The sequence below is a fragment of the Diceros bicornis genome, chromosome 11 (assembly GCF_020826845.1).
Source record: "Diceros bicornis minor isolate mBicDic1 chromosome 11, mDicBic1.mat.cur, whole genome shotgun sequence".
Taxonomy (NCBI): Eukaryota; Metazoa; Chordata; class Mammalia; order Perissodactyla; family Rhinocerotidae; genus Diceros; species Diceros bicornis.
In genome coordinates, this window is record NC_080750.1 from 4,270,016 (window position 1) to 4,290,748 (window position 20,733).

General features: G+C 41.5%; 1 protein-coding gene across 1 annotated transcript; it reads left to right on the forward strand.

Moving 5' to 3' along the window:
* Positions 1 to 285: 285 nt before the first annotated feature.
* Positions 286 to 13,800, forward strand: OSTC (oligosaccharyltransferase complex non-catalytic subunit). The gene is made up of 4 exons (XM_058549887.1): positions 286 to 477; positions 4,181 to 4,274; positions 5,789 to 5,986; positions 13,221 to 13,800. The coding sequence occupies exons 1-4, from the start codon at positions 339 to 341 to the stop codon at positions 13,237 to 13,239; spliced, it is 450 nt and encodes a 149-aa protein (XP_058405870.1). The 5' UTR covers positions 286 to 338; the 3' UTR covers positions 13,240 to 13,800.
* The last annotated feature ends 6,933 nt before the right edge of the window (positions 13,801 to 20,733 follow it).

The window sequence follows — 20,733 nt, forward strand, 5'->3', positions numbered from 1 at the left end:
GGCTCAAGCGGATTCGGTTCCCTCTGCTGCTCCGGCTTGGCCACGTCTGAGGCCCTGCAGGTCCTTGAAGGTAAATAAATCATCTGTTTACTCACTGGCCATAATTGAGTTACTTATTTCAAATTTTTTCTCAAAAGATTCAGTAGTAGATACTTTTAAATCAGGTCATTGATCCGTTCTTCCTGCCGTCTTCTTTTCCTCCAGGCGTACATCACCTGCCTCCGAGCGTCGCGGACCCGCCGCTCCCTTCCCGCGCACGCGCCGGCGCACGGGAGGGCGGGCCTGCTTCCGGGTGGCGCGTGGGGCCGCAGGCTGAGAGGTGCCCCGCCGCCGCGGACATGGAGACTCTGTACCGAGTGCCGTTCTTGGTGCTCGAGTGCCCCAACCTGAAGCTGAAGAAGCCGCCGTGGGTGCACATGCCGTCGGCCATGACGGTGTACGCCCTGGTGGTGGTGTCGTACTTCCTCATCACCGGAGGTAACGGGGCTGCCGTCCCGGGGCGGCGGGGAAGGTCGCCTGTCGCGGTCCTCTCGGAGGGCGGAGGGCAGCGGGGGCCCGAGCGGTAACGGCCCGAGGGTCATTTGCCCCCGTGCCTCCCTGCCCTCTGCCTCGGGCCCGGGGTCCCGGTGGAGTCTCTCAGCCCGGCTCGTTGCTCTGTGTTGCTTGCGGAGAGTGGCTTGACCGAGGTCCGCGAGAGTCTGGTCCGGCCCGCTCTGCTTCCCTGGTTGACAGCAGTGGGACTTCCACCTTCCCTCTGCGGCCCCTGGAGCCTCGGAAGAGCCTTGACAGGTCTTAGGTTTGTTAGCCCAAACCGAAGACTCCGGGTTGCTTTTTGCCCCGATCGACAATAAATATGAATGGAATTTCCCGAAACCGCGGTTTTGAGACATTTTTGAATTTGGAGATAGATTTGCAGAAGGTATTGCATGTCACAGAACGAAAGTTGAGAATTTAAAGAATAAGGAAAATAGCGTTACTGTGAAACACTTCTGAATTATCATCTTATCCTTTTTTTCAAATAGAAAGTTGCAAAAGGGGCGTTCCTTTATATAGTGGTGAGTTGGCAGTCCGGCTGCAGCCTGCAGAGCCACCACCCTTTCACACCACGGCTCCACGATTTACTCAAGACTGTGCTCCTGTGCTTTTAGATTTTGGAAAGTGGGATACTTACTTTGCGAATTATAAAATTAAAGCTCTACATGTTAGGGACAGCAAAAGTGGTTCTACTTTTAAGGGAATAGTTATAGACATCTTCGTTTTCATGGATACTTTGTGAGAATAGTTGGTACTGAAGAGGGAAGAATCAGAAACTATGAGGGCTAGAATGTATCTTTGAATTTACCCTCCCCCCCAAATATAGAATAGTGACAGTTAACTTATGCTCATTTAAATAAATTACATTTTGAATATTTTTTTCTGTTGGTAAGATACTGTCCTTGCACTGCATTAACATTAACATTTGCTCAGCACATTAAAAGGTACTATATTCAATAAATGAAATTTAATATGTATGTGGCTTTTTTTTTTTTTTAATAGTAGGGTCATCATCTGCTTTCGTCTGCTAGTCTCTTTCCTGTAACCCTTACCTCCCTTGGAGTCAGAGCCTTTGCTAGAAGCCTCACAGTTTCATTCTGGCCACTTTTTCACTGTTGATTATTGTAATGGGGAGATTTTCTGCCCCAACCCCTGGGGGAGAGGGAAAAGGACACCTTTTAGTGGCCAGGGCCATGACATACCTCATACAAAGAATTGGTTTTGCCACTGGCAAGGAGTCTCTTCTAAAAACTGACTGTACATTTATAAATAAACAATATTTATTGCTGAGAAATATTGAGCAAATAATGTGTCAAGTCCCTATTAAGTTCCAGGCGCTAGGTACTGGGGACAACAGTAAATGAAACAGATAAGGACACTGCCCTCCTGAAACTTATAATGTCATAGTTGAGCCGTGTTAAATATCACATAAATTTTTTTCCATTACAGTTTGCCACAAATGCATTAAAGGAAAAGAACAACAGGTTATGAGAACATAATGAGAGTTAGGAACATCATTTACATTGGAGTATGGTTCCTGAGAAAATGACATTTTAGCCAAAATCTGAAGGACTGTGGGAAAAGGTATGCTAGGACAAATATGGTCAGTTAGGTGGGTTTTTTAGTTGACTTAGACTGGAGTAGGTTCTGGCGGTGGAGATGGAGGAAAATATAACGAAAGATATTTTGGAAGTAGATTCTGTAGATCTTGATGAGGGATTGATTGGATTTAGGGGGAGAATGAAGTGTGTCTGATTCTGGTGTCTGATTTGAGCATCTGAGTAGATGAAACTCATTTTCAGAGATTGAAGAAATGAAGTTTTTTGGTGGGGAATGGTGAACCGGAGGTCACTTCAGGAAATAGAATAGTTGGACATAACCAACTATAATTAATTGGATATGTCAAGTTTGCAGACATGAGTCTAGAACTGAGGAAGAGGTCTGTGTTGCAGTTGGTGAATAACAGATGTTTTCTGAACTCTTCCCATAAGCCAGATTTTGAAGAACTAGACAAAGTGCCTGTTTGTAGGGAGCTTACATCTAATTCTAATGGTGCTGGCATTGTTTGTTAGCTGTTGGCACACTGAGAGTCGTTAGCGCATAGAATTGAAAGCCCTGGGAAGGGATGAGTTCAGTTTGGGAGAGAACGTAGAGAAAGAAGAGGACGGTGGATCGAGCTGTACGGATCTCCCAACATTTAGTGGTTTTATGGAAGAGGAGGCTCAGCTAGGGAGGTAGCAAGAAAACATGGACAGGAGAGTCACAACAGCCATGAGAAGCCATTTTTCCTCCAAGAAAATGGGTTTAGTAAACTGGATCGAGTGCTGCTGGGAAGCCTCCTAAGTTGAGAACTGAAAAGTGTCCATTGAATCTGGCAACGTGGAGGTCGTTGGTGACCTTAGCAAGAGTAATGTATCAGTGGTGGCAGGAGCCAGATTGGAGTGAGTTGAAGAATGAAGGGTAAGTGAGGAAGGGGAGACAGCGAGTTTACCAAGTTTTTTTCCAGAAGGAAGCTTGACTCCCTTTCAAAAAGGAAGCATAGAAATAGGATATTAGCTAAGAGGGAAGGTTGATGTAGGAAAGGAGAGGTTGAAAATACAGGAGAGAGGAGCTATCCAAAGGAACAAGTTTTTGAGAAGGCAAGAGGGGACGGAGTCCTGATAGTTGTGGACGGGATCCCACGTTGGTAGGAGGAGGGACTCTCTATTGTAGCTGGAGGGGAGATGAAGACGATGGATGCTGGTACCAGTTTGTGGATTTGGTTGCAGGGAGTGAAATTAGGGAATTCCTTTGTGATTGTTTTGTTAGTCAAGCTGAGGGAGACAGTCTTGCTATGCTTAGGAAGAGCTGGAAGCGAGGATATTGGAGCACAGTGGAGAAGGTAAAGAGTAGATGTTGACAGTGGGAGATTGGGAAAACTGTTGATGTTGATGGATGTAAATATTAATGATCATGATAGCATTATGATATAATGATAGACATTAACATTAATGATCATGAATCTCTAGTATTGCCAGTCTCCTAACAGTGTGATTTAAAAACGTCTCCTTATTTTACATTTAAGCAAAAATTTCTTTAGTTACCTCTCAATTTATAGAAACAAATCCAAGCAGATGTAGAACATTTTCTTGATGTTGAATCTCCTTTAATGTTAAATCTCCTTTATTGTGGAGTCCTTGAGTATTAGAAACAGTTACTGAATGAATTTCTCTTATGAAATTTATACTTCTTTTAGAGATAATATTGTTTTACAAGTCACTCTGAAATATTGAGTTGAATTTCTGAATGTTTTATCTGAAGTTTAGGATATTGGTTGGGCCTCATTTGATTGTAATAATACATCAAAGCAGTCCTTTTTTAAATACAGTCACATGCCACATAATGACCTTTTGGTCAACGAAAGACCACATTTACGACGGTGGTCCCATTAAATTAGTACATAGCCTAGGTGTGTAGTAGGCTGTACCATCTAGCTTTGTGTAAGTACACTCGATGATGTTCGCATAACCGCATTTCTCAGAACATATCCTTGTCTTTAAGTGATGCATGACTATACAAATGAACCTTTAGAGTAGATGAAAACTCTAATAATCCTATTTTAAAAATTAGGCAGCCAATCTAATTTGTACTGTTGTCTTTCATATAGGAATAATTTATGATGTTATTGTGGAACCTCCGAGTGTTGGCTCTATGACTGATGAGCACGGGCATCAGAGACCAGTAGCTTTCCTGGCCTACAGGTAAAAGATGCCCTTTTGAATGATTGGGCTGGGGCATGCCTGCTTATCTAAAAATACAGTGAAGCCTGTGGGGTCCGTCTGTATTTAGCTAACAGCTGTTTTAAAATGCTAAATTTGGAGATGGCAGCAAGTGGGTGAGAGCAAGAGGAGAAGTATAGTTATTTATTCATTTATTAGGAAATAAAATATTTCACAATGATTGACATAATCACTTATTTAGAGGAGGGTATCACTTTAAAATACGTTTATAGACTATTCTGGGGATCAGCAAACCACCGGTACCTGTTTATTTGTAAATAAAGTTTAGTGGAAATAGGCACTCCCATTTGTTTACGTACTATCTATGGCTGCTTTCAAGCTACGGTGGTAAGTGTGACATAAAACACATGGCCTGCAAACCTAAGATATATACTGTCTGGCCATTTAAGGAAAAATTAAATTTTCTATACTATTAAATAAGAAAAATAAATTTTGAGACTTGGGAGTTCCATTTCGGCAGTGATGCCTCATTCCAGTGTGGTTTGGTTCACCTGACTGTGCTTATTCTAAATCCACTTGATAACTGTCTACCTCAATGTAGCTATACATTTGTATCTACACTTAACATTAGTGGTATTCTGTGCATAGAATATTCCTGGAAAGATTATTGTGATTCTCTGGGGAGGGGATCTAGATGACAGGAGATCTTGATGGTAGGGAGACCTTGCACAGTGTTGTCATTTGTGCTGTTTGAATTTTAAACCTGGTGCGTGTATTGCGTTTTCAATTAAAGCAATTAGTTAACAAAAAATACATAGCTTCTTTACATATGCCAATGTGTAAATCATCTCTTTAACAGACAAATTTGCTTTTTGGGGTCCATGAACTCTGAGAATTTTGAAAGCTCTGTATCCCTAGAAAAATCAGATACACATTTATACAAAAATTTGCATATAATTATAAGGGTTTATAGATTGCTGGAAATCCTTGTGGGGTTCATGGAGCTTTAGTTAAGAATGCTTGCTTTTAAAATTTTCTCTTTGAACCAAGAGGTTTATTAATTATTATAACAAACATTTCTAACCAATGCAAAATTAATTTGAAATTGATAGTAGAAATTTAAATAGCATAATTCTTAAGAGCTAAACTAAAGTTCTGGGTAAAGAGTTTTAAGTACAATAATTGGCTTTTTAAGCTAATAACTTAAATATGAGTATTGATTTTACATAGACAGTTGTGTTAGTTGAGGTTTTAAAACTTTTTTGAACATAAGCTCCATGAAGACAAAGATTTTTGTCTGTTTTGTTTATTATTGTATCCCCAGAACCCAGAACAGTGCTTGATACATGATAGGCTCTCAATAGGTATTTGTGGAAATGAATGTCCAGAAGTGTTGTACAATAGTTGTAAGGGTAAGAATAAGAAATTAGCACAAAAATGTTCTAGCAGAAATAGGAATTTCAATCTAAGGGGAAAAATTTTTTATTTTTCTGGTAATTTTCATTTATTGTTTTGCTGTGGTCTTTCTTTTTCAGAGTAAATGGACAATATATTATGGAAGGACTCGCATCCAGCTTCCTGTTTACAATGGGAGGTTTAGGTTTCATAATCCTTGACCGATCCAATGCCCCAAACATTCCAAAACTCAATAGATTTCTTCTTCTCTTCATTGGATTCGTCTGTGTCCTGTTGAGTTTTTTCATGGCCAGAGTATTCATGAGAATGAAGCTGCCGTAAGTTACTAAGTACTTTGTGTAATCAGCAACTCACCTTCCATTGCAAATGGGTAAAATTATTACCGGGATCATGTAAAATCATAGGAGATTTAATTTAACCCTCATTTAAACAGATGAAGGGGCTGGCCCCGTGGCTTAGCGGTTAAGTGCACGTGCTCCGCTGCTGGTGGCCCTGGTTCGGAACCCCGGGCGCGCACCAATGCACCGCTTATCAGGCCATGTTGTGGCGGCGTCCCATATAAAGTGGAGGAAGATGGACACAGATGTTAGCCCAGGGTCAGTCTTTCTCAGCAAAAAAGAGGAGGATTGGCATGGATGTTAGCTCAGGGCTGATCTTCTTCACAAAAATAAAACAAAAAAAACCCTAAACAGATGAAAATTCTGAGAACCAAAGAAAGAAATTTGTAACTTGCTCAAGGTTATAGCTATAGTCAGTAGCAAAATTGAGACCCGTAGGTCTTCCTGACTGTTATCTGCATGCACGTTCATGAGAAAATTCTGTTATTTTGCTGTAGCATCACTGACCAGTGACTAGAGATACTGTTTCTCTGAAGTGCTTTTTGGTTAATCTATAGCATATGGGATTCCAGTAGCAATAGTAATAGTAGGTAATATTTTCAAGCCATTCATTGCTGTTGCTCTTTGAATATTGGTATGAAGAAAACCCATGAAGCCTTGGATGGGAAAGGAGTTACTGCCTCCTCAAAAAGATGGGAAAAGGGTTTCATATATATATTAGATGATTTTGATTCAGAAAACTTACAGTATCTTTAGAACAAAGATAAACTGGTTTTATGGCAACTTTTATAATTCCATTTGAGATCATTAATTAGAAATGTGGACAAGTCTGATCACATTTCCCTATACTCTAATTTCACCTATGGATAAATTAGTAACTATAGGAACTATGGGCAAGCCTACCATACAAAGATTAGCTCTTAGTAAATTCATTTTTTTAGGGAATATGTTAAATATCAAGTGTCAACTATACTGATTTCTTAGAACTGGTATTCCCGTATTTTGTTATAAGAGACAATAAAAGGGCAGGTAGGAATGTGTTTGAATTTCACAAGTTGACTTGTTCTATGGCTTAACCTGTCCATTGTCTGTAACACATCTGGGGTAGAATGGGTAGACTTCCCCTAGAAAGTTGCAAGTACTTATCCTGTGGTCATGTTCCCATTTTAGCCCTACAGGATGGGAAGAGAGAGCACAGTGTTCTTTGTCAGCTGAATTTCTGTGTGGTTGTATAGCCCCCTCAGGCTCCTCTGCCAATGGCTCTTATTTTTGTCTGGGGAAAACAATTCTGGCCATTGGCTACATTGTATGAAGACTTAGGTACCCCAGCCTCCTCTTTCTTCTACCTCTGTTGGAAATAAGTTAATGTAGCCTGGTAAGGTGTACTGGTATGGAAGAGACTGAAGTTTTCCATAGCAGAACAAAAAAAGAGGAAGCTCCCAGAGAGGAAAAAGAGGCTATTAAAAATTAACAGCCAAAACAGAAGGAACCTTTGGAGGCATATAGCAGGACAGAAGAAGCGGGCTGGGTTTGCCCCTAGAACCAGATTTGTTCTCATTCTGCCTCGACTTTCCATTCTTCCTTATGGTTTTAGGTTCTCTCCCAACATGTGGGTATGTTTGTCTTTTAGCTCAGACATTGACTTGAAGGGTAATAGAGCATCTGCTGCTTACAGAAAAGCTGTGGAAGGTGTTTAATTCTCTGCACTGCCCTCATCCTACTTTTGTAATTGTTTATGTAAACGTTTGTCTTCCTGTTCCCATTCTGTAGGCCAGTATCCAAGATTGTGGGCTAAGTCAACAATAAGAAACAGGATATACTCTCTGGTTTCAGGTGTAGATTGCATATAGATGTAATGAAAGCAGAACAATGGTCTAAACAGAATTGCTACTTTCTATAACTGGTCATGCAGCTAAATCGAGGATTTCGATTTTTAAGAGAAAGGAATTTGTGGTTCCCTTTTTGATATGATTTCTCATCCACAGCTCCTAATTCCTGCTGCCTTGGCTGTGGAGTGAGGAGAAACAATGGATGGTTTTAGAAAAGAAAGGGAAGCAACAGTATTGCATTTTCTGGAATATTTGCAGGCCCCAAAGGAGATGATGAGCCAGGTCTCTGGGCCTATTTTTTGCATACAGTAGGGTTGTGGTTAGTACCAACAAGGAGGGATGTGTCTTTCCTCTTGCACGTACATTACTTTTGATGTCCTACCTTATATAGACAGTTTGATACATAATAAGTGGAATAGCAACCACAATAAAAAGACATTAAAAAATACTGGTAACCACTGGTTTTTCCAGATCAAATAAGTGGCTAGCATCTGAGATAAAGGTGGCTATGATGTAAGATGTATCATGATAACCTCTAGGATTCAGTTCTTTTTCACAAAGAGTCTGATATCATCTTTGGCAAGAGGTACCTTTAAAAAGGAGAAAACAGGAGCAGTGAAACAATACTACTAGTTCTGTATTTTCTGATTTATGCCTTTTTAAGGACCTGTTGCCTCCCCTACTGATATAATTTTACAAAGTAAAACATGGCTTTATTTGACGCCTTGCTTGTCTTTTGAAGAAATATGGACACTAATAAAATGAATGACTTTATTTTCTGTTTGCATACATGACAATACATTTGAAATAAAAAATAAAATGTTAGTGCCGAGTCTTTTTATTGTACTAGTACAGAGTTCCAAAGGAGACATTTTTGTTTTGAAAATAAAAATTTTTCTGATATAACTCAAAAGATAATGTATGTGCAATTGTGTGTGCGAGGTACCTTTTAAATGTACATAGGCTCAAATAAAATAATGTTTAGACACTGGGTAAAAGACTTTGGTACAACTGTGAACTTGGTTCTTCTGAAAAATAATAATAGTCATGAGATTCTCTTTAGCCTTACTATTGGGAAAGTTTTGACCTAAAAGCAGAATCTTAAAAATTAAAAAAAGGAAAATAAAAGATAGCCTGCTGTGTCATGGTGTAATGGCCTAAAATTAGGCAAAGTGTTTGGTTGGGGGAAGAAGGATGGGTTCCTATGTTCAGGCAAGTCTGTTATAAAGCTGTATGAAATAGTCTAAATAGATCCTATCATATAATTGAGGACAAAAGGCCTGCTTTACTCAGACTGGCAAAAATTGCCGTTTGAGAATTTGAACTAGTGTTTTCAAGCCTGATGAGAAAAGCCAGGGAGCCCCTGAGTAGATCCTGAGATCATGCGGTCAGTTCAGAAAAGTTTTCCCGGAGGGAGGGGGGAAATGAAAAATAAAAAATAAGAACATAGTAATATTTACGTAAATTAACATCATTTAGGGAATAGGATGATGCATATATGTGATTCTTCTGTGTAACTGGAGTTTAACCTGACATGTACTAAGAATGTATTTTATTCACTTGTGACAGACCTCTGTCTGAAGTGTTTGTTTCATTGCCCCCGTAACATTCACATTTGTATTTGGCAGACATTTATTATTTGATCATGAGTATTTGCTGGACACTGAATGCTAGACATCATTTTGCCTTCTTGCCTCAGGGTCAGCGTACACAGTTGTACTTACGTTAGACGTGGTACTGCTTTTCAGTTTTGTAGTTTGTTTCCTCGGTGTGAGCAGGCACTTCTCGTTGTTATCAGTGTACACCTGTTGTAATTTCACCCTCTCCTGCCTCCTCCTCGGTTTGTGGGTTATGCTGTGATTTGAGGACATAGGTAGCTGAGGTATCTGGTTGCATTTGAAATCAGTCCTGGCTGAGGGGAGCCTCCTGGCCTGGCTTTTCACCGTCCTTTCCTTTCAGGTGTTTGGGTCTCATCTGCTTCCAGGTTTGGAGCTGTGTTAAAAACGTTCAGGTTGTAGAGAGTCTGGCATCAGAATAAGCTGGGTTGTTGCAGTATAAAATCTTGTATCCATGGTTCATTGTTAGCAAGTAAGAGAGGTAATTCTAAAAACCAAAGCATCTGTCCAGCTGCTAAGGACAGTGTGTAGGAGGAGGAGGAGGAATTTTGAGTCCAGTTTTGGGTGTGCGGCTCATTAGCTCTGAGACTTCGGATCAGCTCCGTGAACTCTTGGCCTCGATTCCAACCATGTGAAATGAAGTTAATAATGTGCCTCAGCGAGTTCCTGTCACCATTAAATGAGAAGGTGTTTTATGTGCTCTCAAGCATGGTATCAATGTTAATTAGTATTTTTATTGTAAAGATAAACAGGATCCTCAAAGTTCTGTATTTCAAATTGGATTATAGCCATTTCAAAAGTAAATAAGTACACCATTTCTGTTTCTAAAGGAAGAAAGTGAGATTTCTGTTTTAGGACGATTGCTGAAGATAGTGGAGCAGGAGTGAGGACGCCTGTGTTTAATGCTGGTCCTGTTCTTTCTCACCTTGTGATTTTGAGCAAACCACTTAACTGCCCCCACAGTCTCACATTCTTCAAGTGTAAAGTGAGATTAATACTTGTTTCTGGGCCGGCCCCGTGGCTTAGCAGTTAAGCACACGCGCTCCGCTACTGGCGGCCCGGGTTCAGATCCCGGGCATGCACCGACGCACCGCTTCTCCGGCCATGCTGAGGCCGCGTCCCACATACAGCAGCTAGAAGGATGTGCAGCTATGACCTATAACTATCTACTGGGGCTTTGGGGGAGAAAAGGAGGAGGATTGGCAATAGATGTTAGCTCAGAGCCAGTCTTCCTCAGCAAAAAGAGGAGGATTAGCATGGATGTTAGCTCAGGGCTGATCTTCCTCACAAAAAAAAATACTTGTTTCACCTCCCTTTTTAGGATTGTTGCAAGGATTAAATGCTAGAATGCATGTCATAGTATTTTGAGGAATTCCTGTGTTAGTGCCAGCCTAGCACAGTGCCTGCCTGATATGCAGAAGGCACTCAGTGAGTAAGGAAAGAATGAATGCCTTAAAATAAAGGTGAAGTGGAAGATCCTTCATGGTGGCTTCTCCTGTATCAGTTGTTTTTTGAGTTCTTGATTCACTTTGATTCCTATAATACTTGGGATTACCTCAATACTTGTATTTACCTATAGTTCTACTTGTATAAAATTCTGACAGTCCTGAATATAATAATTAAAGACCTTACATTTTCTGGGCCTTGAGAGGGGACTAAATGATTCCAGGAGAAACCATAGTAAATGTGTTTCAACAAGTTTATTTTTATTGTCTTCCAAGAAGTATATTAATTTACGTGCTCTTCTTTTCTTCCAACATGGCATCTTTATAGCATTATAATATTTCTTAGTGTTCCCCCAAATTTTTCCTGAGGTAGGGCTACATGTAAGTTTGGCAGTTTTGAACAAGGATATGTCCTTTTAAGTGCTCTTTTCCGTCTAAGCATAGGTTGACTAATCCGTGGATTTGTAGTGCATAAGCATAGGTGACACACTGGTTACAGGGAAGGAGACCACAACATGTGACTGCTCTAAGAGACACATGTCCAGAAGGGCATGTCCCGTGTCAGTGTGTGCAGGTGACAGGCGTCCTTGGGACTTCTGGTTCCTAGTGAGCTAGCTGCTGAGTGACTTCCAGGGGTGCAGATATTAATGGATCCTTCCTTAAAATTGTCTTGAACATTTTTTCCTTGTGAAGCTTAGGTCTTAAAGTATGCTTTTTGTGAAGTATCAGGCACAGTAACAAATTTATATGGGAGTCTTCAGAATCTATATCCTAAGAGCCTTTTATTTTATTTATTTATTTATTTTTTTAAATTTTATTTATTTATTTATTTTCCCCCCAAAGCCCCAGTAGATAGTTGTATGTCATAGCTGCACATCCTTCTAGTTGCTGTATGTGGGACACGGCCTCAGCATAGCCGGAGAAGCGGTGCGTCGGTGCATGCCCGGGATCCGAACCCGGGCCGCCAGCTGTGGAGCGCGCGCACTTAACCGCTAAGCCACGGGGCTGGCCCGAGGCTTTTATTTTTTATTCAGTTTTTTTCAATGGAGGAGGGAGGTGAGAAGTACTGAGTGGTGTCAGAGTTGTCATAAGGGTGGTTATGTGGGATGGAAGTTCTCTCTGTACACAGAGTGTGGGTTGGCCAGGCTGATAGAGCAGAGGGAAAAGTGCGAATGCGTTCTGGGGAGATCTCATTGGCTGCGCATAGATCTAAGCCCTATAGGGAGTCAGGTGAGTCCAGAAGCTGGAAGGGAGGAAAATCACATTCTTGAGTGGCTGCTCTGTGCCAGGCACTGTCGTAGATCTCAACCCTATGAAGTAGATTTTAGTCCCTACCTTACAGATGAAGAAACTTGAAACTCTGAACTAATAATAGCAGCTAACATTTGTCAAATGTTTACTCCCATGAGTAGCAGTTACTATATAAGTAATCCCTTCAAACCCTTTGGGATAACTCCATTTTACAGATGAGGAAACTGAGTGAGGTTTGCCGAGGCTTACCCACTAAGTGTTAGAGGCAGGGTCAAATGGAGAGAGGTTCTGAAGGCATCAGTGGGGACAGTGTGTTAAACCCTTCTTAATGTGGATAGTTTTACACCATTTTTCTATTTTTTTTCCTGATCCTGTAGATCCTTAGTTAATAATAGGTTGCAAGGATTTATTGCAAAAGAAAAAGTTTGGAACTTTATGAAACCAAACTTAATGCTTTAATTTAAAGGGGATTTCAGGGCCTAACTCATGCATTTAGTAAAAGGATCTCCTAAGTGATCAACATGAAGTTTGACCTGCTCAGCAGCAGCAGCCAGCGCCCCTCCCTGCTATCTGGACATTTTGTAAAGGAATAGAGGTGCATGGGCAGACGCTGCTGCACACTGTTTCTCTAGGGTTCAAGGGCTCACCTCCCGGGCATGAGGCTCCTGATCCTCCCGCCTTCTCCTTTGCTAATAATGGAATTTTTAGAAAAGCCAAACCAGCTTCTTCCCATAAAAAGGTTTGTGATTTTTCTTGGAACTGAGAAAGTCCAAAGGAAATTGATTCTGACTTTTAACTTTTACATAACATTTCCTTTTCTTTACTTCTTTTTCTCATTCTGTGTTGTTTAGCATATTGGTTAGTAACTTGATACTAGGAGGGGGAAGGGTACTGGGACTGAGGCCCAATAATTTATTTGTTGGGCAGGGGACAAGATGTGAAACAAAACCATAATGAGGAATTGCACAATTATATTTTCAGATTGTCATTTGATTCGTCATAAAGTTTGTTTGGGCACTTTGAAATATTGCTTCCTTTTCACTTTTTGTGTTTATAAATTTTATTTCTACAGGGGCTATCTGATGGGTTAGTGCCTTTTGAGAAGAAATCAGTGGATACTGGATTTGCTCCTATTAACGAAGTTTTAAAGGCTGTACCAATCCTCTGATATGAAATGTGGAGAAGGATGGAAAGCAGCAGAAAAAAGAAGCATCTAGTGAACACATAGGAAGCGTATTAAAGCTTGGACTAGAATGTCTTCTTGGTTTCAAAGAGACAAGCTTATTACAGTATTTTTTCCTGCTGACCTGTACTGACGTACCCACGATGTTAAGTGGCATTTTCTTGTTAGTTTTTCATTTCTTAAAGGAGATATACTCCGTTTCTACAACTATAATATTGATGGAAATGATTATTTTTTACAACCCCCTTAACATTTTTCGAGATGACATTTGTGACTTTCAGAAATTAACGTAAAATCAGGAAGTGCGATCACCTAGCTGAGAACTCTGGACAGCTGATTGGCCTTCCATCTGGTGCTTTGCCTTTAGACAGAGTGTGTGACAGAACCTTATTTCAGAGACGTGTATAAGACTGTTACCTGAACAATGAGATGTGTGGAAGGAGCAGAAATAAATCGATTTTCTAATTAACACCTTTTACATTTGTTTTTTAATGACTGATGGTATTTCCTTTGGTGTGCAGTTATTCAGTCCCATCTTGTGACTTTCTTCAGCTGCTGTTGGTGGCCTGAGGTCTCACGACGTTGGCAGATGCCCTGTGAGGTAGCGACTCATGTCCCCATAAATATTCAAGCATGCTGCGTGTCTGTGTCACAGTTGTTGTAAATGTGATTGTGTTAGATGCAAGTTCCCTTCGGGCATTCATTTTCAGTAATTGACACAATTTGGAGCACACCTGAAAACATCTCTGGACCAGTTGGGCCCTCCCCTAATTTCTTCTAGCCAGGCCTGCGGTCCTCCCTGACTGGCCATGACCTTCACTTCTCTAATGGCTCAATCAGTTCTCATCCTAAGATCTTTACATTTACAGTAAAATTTTCTCTCAGGTGAATTTTTTTCCCTAATTTCAATGCTGATCTAAATGAATTGATTTATTAAGTAGAAAAAAAAGATTAATTCATTTATTCAAAAACTTTTGAGTACTAGTGTATGCCAGGCAGCACTGAGGATGATAGTGGTGAATAAGGGGAAGCCAGATAATCAATAGGTAAAAAATATTTATAAAATCAGATACTAATAAATACCACAAAGAAAAATAAAGCAAGGTAAGTTAGTAATCTGTACTATGGGAGATGTGAGGAGAGATTGCCACACTCCAAATCTCTGAAAACCGAAAATAAGACCTGTGTGTGCTTGCCACCTTTAAAGCCTTGATTTAGCATCAATTACAATTTTCGATATTTGGTCATATTTTATTTTATTTATTTTATTTTTCTTTTTTTGTGAGAAAGATTAGCCTTGATCTAACATCCAATGCCCACCCTCCTATTTTTGCTGAGGAAGATTGGCCCTGGGCTAACATCTGCGCCCATCTTCTTCTACTTTACATGGAACGCCGCCACAGCACGGCACCAAGTGGTGCATAGGTCTGCGCCCAGGATCCGAACCTGCGAACCCCGGGCCGCCGAAGCGGAGCACACGCGCTTAACCGCTACGCCACCAGGCCAGCCCTGGTCATGTTTTCAGTGCTCTGTCAAACTAGCTGAGCGGAAGCTAACGCCAAGGTGTCAGGGCTTCTGAAGGTCTGCTTTCCTGATGGACTGAGCAGTGAGCGGTTCCTGCTAGGCGCCACCAGATGGTGCTGTTGTTTGCTGTGTTTTTCCACGTCACAGCTCGGAAGGTTTTGTTTTGTATTTTGTTATAATAAATGTATCTTTACTAAATACAATGAAATATATCTAAATAATTTTGCTGATAAGATTGCAGTCTTTTATGTGAAGAAACAATCGTTGTACCTTGTACTAGACTTAAGATACTTTGGGAGACTTTCACTAAAGTGTCACAGCCTGACAAAAGCCTGCTAAGCCTTATTAACAGCAGCAGAGGTTAAGTAAACAAGAGATAGAGTAAATTAATAGACTAGATGGGAAACAAACTAGGCTTTGATTTAATCACAGGTCGGATTCCCCGGGAAGTGGACACTAAAATGGAGTTAGGAGTGCACAGTGGTTGAGTTGGGGCTGACTCCAGGGGGAGGTGATGAAGGGTACAGAATCAGCCAGGGGCAGCTGTCCTGGATGCACAGCTGCCAAGGTCACTGTCCACCCAGTGAGCTCCAGAGCAAAGACTGCCTGTCAAAGAGGGCGGACGTTGGGTGGAAATGGCTGGACCCTTGTACCGCTGCCTGTCAGGTCTTTGGCCCAGGGCCACTTTGAGATTAGCAGGATTTGGCCAGAAAGCTGAGGTGAACCCCAAAAGGCTAGCAACTGGGGCTGTCAACTAGCCCACTCCAGCAGCTAGGCAGCGGGTCCATCAAGGGGATCTGAGCAGCACGTCTCTGCCACAGATTTATAGAGAAATATCTTATTTGTAGGATTCATATGAGAGGAAATCCTATATCTCTTGCTTATGGAGGAAAGACTACTATGATTGTCATTAATGTTTATTTGAATTGGGAGGTGTGAGAAAACTTAGAGTCTCAGGAAATGGTACATCCCTGAAGTGTAAAGCTGGAATAAAGGTTATTTTGCCATTTTACTAGGGAGTAAATTGAGATTCGTTTGCTATGCAGCTTGACCTAGAACCCAGGTCTTCCAGATAGCAGACGAATTGGTTCCCTTATGTGCTGCTATTTTCTGGAACAGAAGATCAGTCTTTGAACACAGTCATAAGAAGTATATACTTATTTATAAAAGACATAGTGCCAGATGCTGGGTTACACCAGTGAGCAAGAAAAATACAGCCCCTGTTCATGTGGAATTTATAGCCCAGTCAATAGACACAACAGGCCATTCTGTTTGCGCTAGGAGCACGTGGAGGAGGACCTAAATCCAGATGTGGAATGAGGGAGGCTCTAATTTGTTGCTGGAACAATGGGCTACTCATCTAAAAGTTTCAAGTAAAAATACACTTTTTCCAAAATCTCTTTTACTTGTTTTTCATTGTTTTACTTATGCACTACAATTCCTAATTCCAAGTGAGAGAAACTCAGGCTATCTTAAGCCAAGAGGGTAATTTATTAGAATACTAGAGTACCATGGTACTTAAGACAGAGATGCCTAATGGAGTACCAGAGTAGAGACTATGGTACTATATGGACTCTATTGTTTATTTCTGACATATTCTATGGGTCTGCTTCATGCTTGTCTCTCTATAAAACCAGTCACTTCTATTACTCTAGTTCGGAGTGGTGGGAATCATGGCTGCCAAGCTGTCTTGATCATTACACTCGACAGCTTCAGCCACTCTAGAGGAAATGTCCTTGGTTCAATAATTTTTTAAGGGCACTTCCTTGAATGGAAAGTCCTACCTCTTCCCTCGCCTTTGGCCATGCCTCCTCACCCCACCCCCTAGCCCTGCTGCACCCAGTTGTCTAGCTACCTCTTTGCAAGATCACCCAAAGTCTAGTCGTTATCAAGGTTATGGAATTTAGTTCATATAATTTGTTATAAAGTAAGTGAGATGATTCAAATCCTAATTGCATTATCCACGATGAGGTGTCCTCTGACTTCTGTTGAACATGCCAGTGATGGGAATCTTTTTACATCTCAAGGCAGCCCATTCCACCTTTGGCTCTCATTGTCCTTTAGGAAGTTATTTTCTGTTTTGCTTTAGTTCATTGGATTCATGTCCACCCTGTGTCTATATCTAGACACATCTAGCTGTACTACATAATGACAGCCAGCATTTCAAATGTTAACACCCTTTCACAAGCCCCCATTTTTTCAGGCTCACCATGCCTAGCTTTCCAGGCTCAGAAATATGTGGTCTGGTTCCTTTACGTCCAGTCTTCTCTCACTGCGCTCTGGGTTGTCTGTATTCCTTTAAAAAAAAGTTTGCCGAAAGATTATGTACTGCTTCTGGGGTGCTTATATTTAGATTTGTATAGCCATTTTGGTGGCTACATACTTCTCATAAGCTGTGTTAATATTGGGGTTTCAGCAATGGGTATTATGGGTCTAGGTGGACAATACCATGAATTATTAGGAGCTCAGACAGGATCGCTTGGACTTGGATTTCTATCCCAGCTCTGCCAGTTACCAGCTGTGTTACGGTGGACAATACTTAGATTCTCCGAGCCTTGTTTTCCTCTTAGTTAAGTGAAGATAACAATACCTACCTCATAGGGCTGTTCTTTTTTTTCTTACCTCCACTGTACGAATCCTCTGTAAATGCTCAGTTGCCCTGAAGTGTGCAGCTGTGGAATACGTCTAAACGTCTCGAGTGAAGGAATTGGAGGCACTGGTTTTAACAAGAGCAATAAAATGGCTACAGCTGAGAAGCATTCCAGAGGTAAACAGACGTCTTTCCTTGTCAGACTCTGGCTCAGTGAAAACGCTTTACAAAGCACATGGTGCTAGCCTCTCTCGCTTGCTCTTGTCTAGGGAGGTCAGGAGGAAGGAATTCCATTTTTCTGGCCCCTGAGGTCTTGGTGCAGAGCAGTACTGTGTGGGAAACAACATGCATCTGATCCCCTGAGTCACCACTGATGACCTCTGAGAGCGTTTGCAGGGAGCTCAGTGTTCCTGAGACAGAGGCAAAGGGGGATCATATGCACGGGAGGCGCTTTGGGGTTTCTTAGAGGGAAGTTTCATAATTTTCTTCCTGACCCTGTACACAAAGGCCAGCACTCTGTATGCAGTAGGCACTCAATAAATTCCTTTTGGCCATCAATGACTGGTCTTCAGTGCCGTTACTATCCCAACCCAGGGCTAGACTTGGAGAGGACTGTGAAGCAAGGAGGGGTTTTCTTTGGGAAGCCCCACTCCACTGCACACCCCCACACCCCAGATCTTCAAGGCCCTCAGGCTCTGCAACTTTCCCTCCTGGTCTCAAAACTTGTCCACAAAGCCTGAACTCGCACACAGACGCATGATATCCTACAGAGATGGATATCTAGCACCACTCGTATTTTTTTTTAATGTGTTCTGGATGTTTTCTCTCCTTAAGTGCAGTTTTCGCGTCTGCCCTGGGTCCCTGTTTGCCCTGACCTGGTAATTTCTTTCTGACATTTCTTTCTTCGCCAACTCTGGCTTTGGTATCAACCCATAGAATTCTTTGTCCCTCTGTAGCTTTTTCTGACATTCCTCAGGAATGTGTTCCAAAGCCAGACCTCCTTATTTCCTTGGTAGCAGCTATTGTGAAGGGTAGGGGATGAGTGATGGGAAGAGGGGGATGGTCCTCCAAAATTCCCAGTTAGTGAAAGGAGCAGACATCTGCCCCTCCTTGTTCAGTCTCATGGCCTGCTCTGCAGTAGACAGCCCTGTGCCTGGGCCCCCTGCACTGCTCATCAGCCCTTCAGGGGCACTTAGCTGTGCTCATGTTTCCTTCGTAAGGAATATACACATAGTTCCATCTTCACTTTTACCCTCTCCAGATACCAGAGATAAATGCTGTAAAAATCATTTTATGCATCTAATATTTGCTCAAAACATTTAGTGAACTTCTACTGTAGTCTAGTCACTGTTTTAGGGCCTAGCCTATATTTTGCCATTTATCATATACCTACCACATAACCTCATTCATTGTCGATTCAGATTTGAAATTGTGTTGAAAATGGAGATGGTGTCTTAGACGTCTATGAATTCTTTTCTATTCATAGGATAGTTTACAGCATTTTGTACATTTGGGTGTTAAATTAAGAGTTAATTGAGTGATGGAAAACAAATAAATGAAAGTCTTTTCTCCAGAGTGAGATATCATGCAAAGTTGAATCAATCATGTTTTTTTAAAAATTTTCTATTGAATAAATTTATACTCCCTTCACCCATTTCTCCCACCCCTGCCACGCGCCCCACCTCCCTCAACCTCTGGCAATCACCAATCTGTTCTCTGTATCTATGAGCTTGTTTTTTTTTTTTTTTAGATTCCACGTGTAAGAGAAATCATACTGTATTTGTCTTTCTCTGACTTATCTCGCTTAGCATAATGCCCTTGAGGTTCACCCATGTTGTTGCAAATGGCAAGATTTCATTCTTTTTTATGGCTAATATTCTGTTGTATATATATTACAATTTCTTTGTCCATTCATCCATCAATGGACACAGGTTGTTTCCGTATCTTGGCTATTGTAAATAATGCTGCAATGAACATGAGGGTGCATATATCTTTTCAAGTTAGTGTTTTTGTTTTCTTTGGATAAAAACCCAAAGTGGAATTGCTGGATCACATGGTAGTTCTATTTTTAACTTTTTGAGGAACCTCCATACTGTTTTCCATAGTGGCTGTGCCAATATACATTCCCACCAGCAGTGCACAAGGGATGTTCTGAGAATTAAATGAGATAATGCACAATCTGTGGAACATGTTAGATGCCCCATAAATGTTAGCTCTGAACTTATCTTCAGTGATTTTTTCCCTCACACTCTGTAGTTTTATTTACTGCATGACTATACATTCTTCCCTGGGGATGGGAGTGGTGGAAATGTGCTCACATAGACACGGGTGATAAATACAGTTGAAGCACGGAACGTCTGCCTTTGTTTTTATGTCCATTTAGAAAAGTGTGTTTATGATTTCTGTTGTATCTGTTGCAGGGTGGAGACAGTTTGTATGCAGCACGCAGCCTGACGCCTGAAGGCCAGGGGGCTGCCTTTGGTTAAGGGATGGTATCTCCTCGTCTTGAAGTCTACTTCTTCAGATGCCTCCTGCCGAGACTGAACCTTCACGCCGGCCATTATGTGCTTATGCTGGCAGTTGCTCCACCTCAGAAAAAGAGTTTTCTCTTGACAGCAGAGTGTGGGCGCCGGTGTAAACTCAGAGCACTCGAGGTCTGACCGGGTTAATGGGTTGGAACAGCTGGAATTCAGAGTCCCCAGAGCGGCCGTACCACTTTATCTGAGATGACAGGAAATTATCTGACAATTTTTAATTCCACATAGCAAACGCTGTTCTGTATCCTTTCACATAACACTTATATTTGTATAATAACACATTTCAGCTTTTATAAGAGCCTTCACATCTGTTATCTCATTTAATCCTAACATGGACCCTGACCACCTTTCGGGTCTCTCAGTGTCATGAGGAGGAACAGTTGGCTGATTGACAAGGGAAGGTGCCGTGCCGGTAGCCATTCCATTCATTTCCAGTCCCCACAGGACTTCAGTCGAGCAGATCGTGTTGTCTCCATCTCACAGGGACCAGCTGGGGAGGAACTGGAGTGTGCCCAGCTCTAAACCCTTGCACTTTCTCCCAGGACACCACACACTCTCTGTCCTCTGCTCTAATGTACTGTTTAAAAGTCGTCTTCCCCACGATGTTAGAGGGTGGGATAGTGGTTACTGTGTGAGGTGGGGATAGTAACCAGAAGGGGACAGGAGGAAAGCTGCTTGTTGCTTCTGTATCTAAACACTACCTGGTTGGGTGTGTACGCTTTGGGAAAATGCACTGAGTTGTACAGTTATG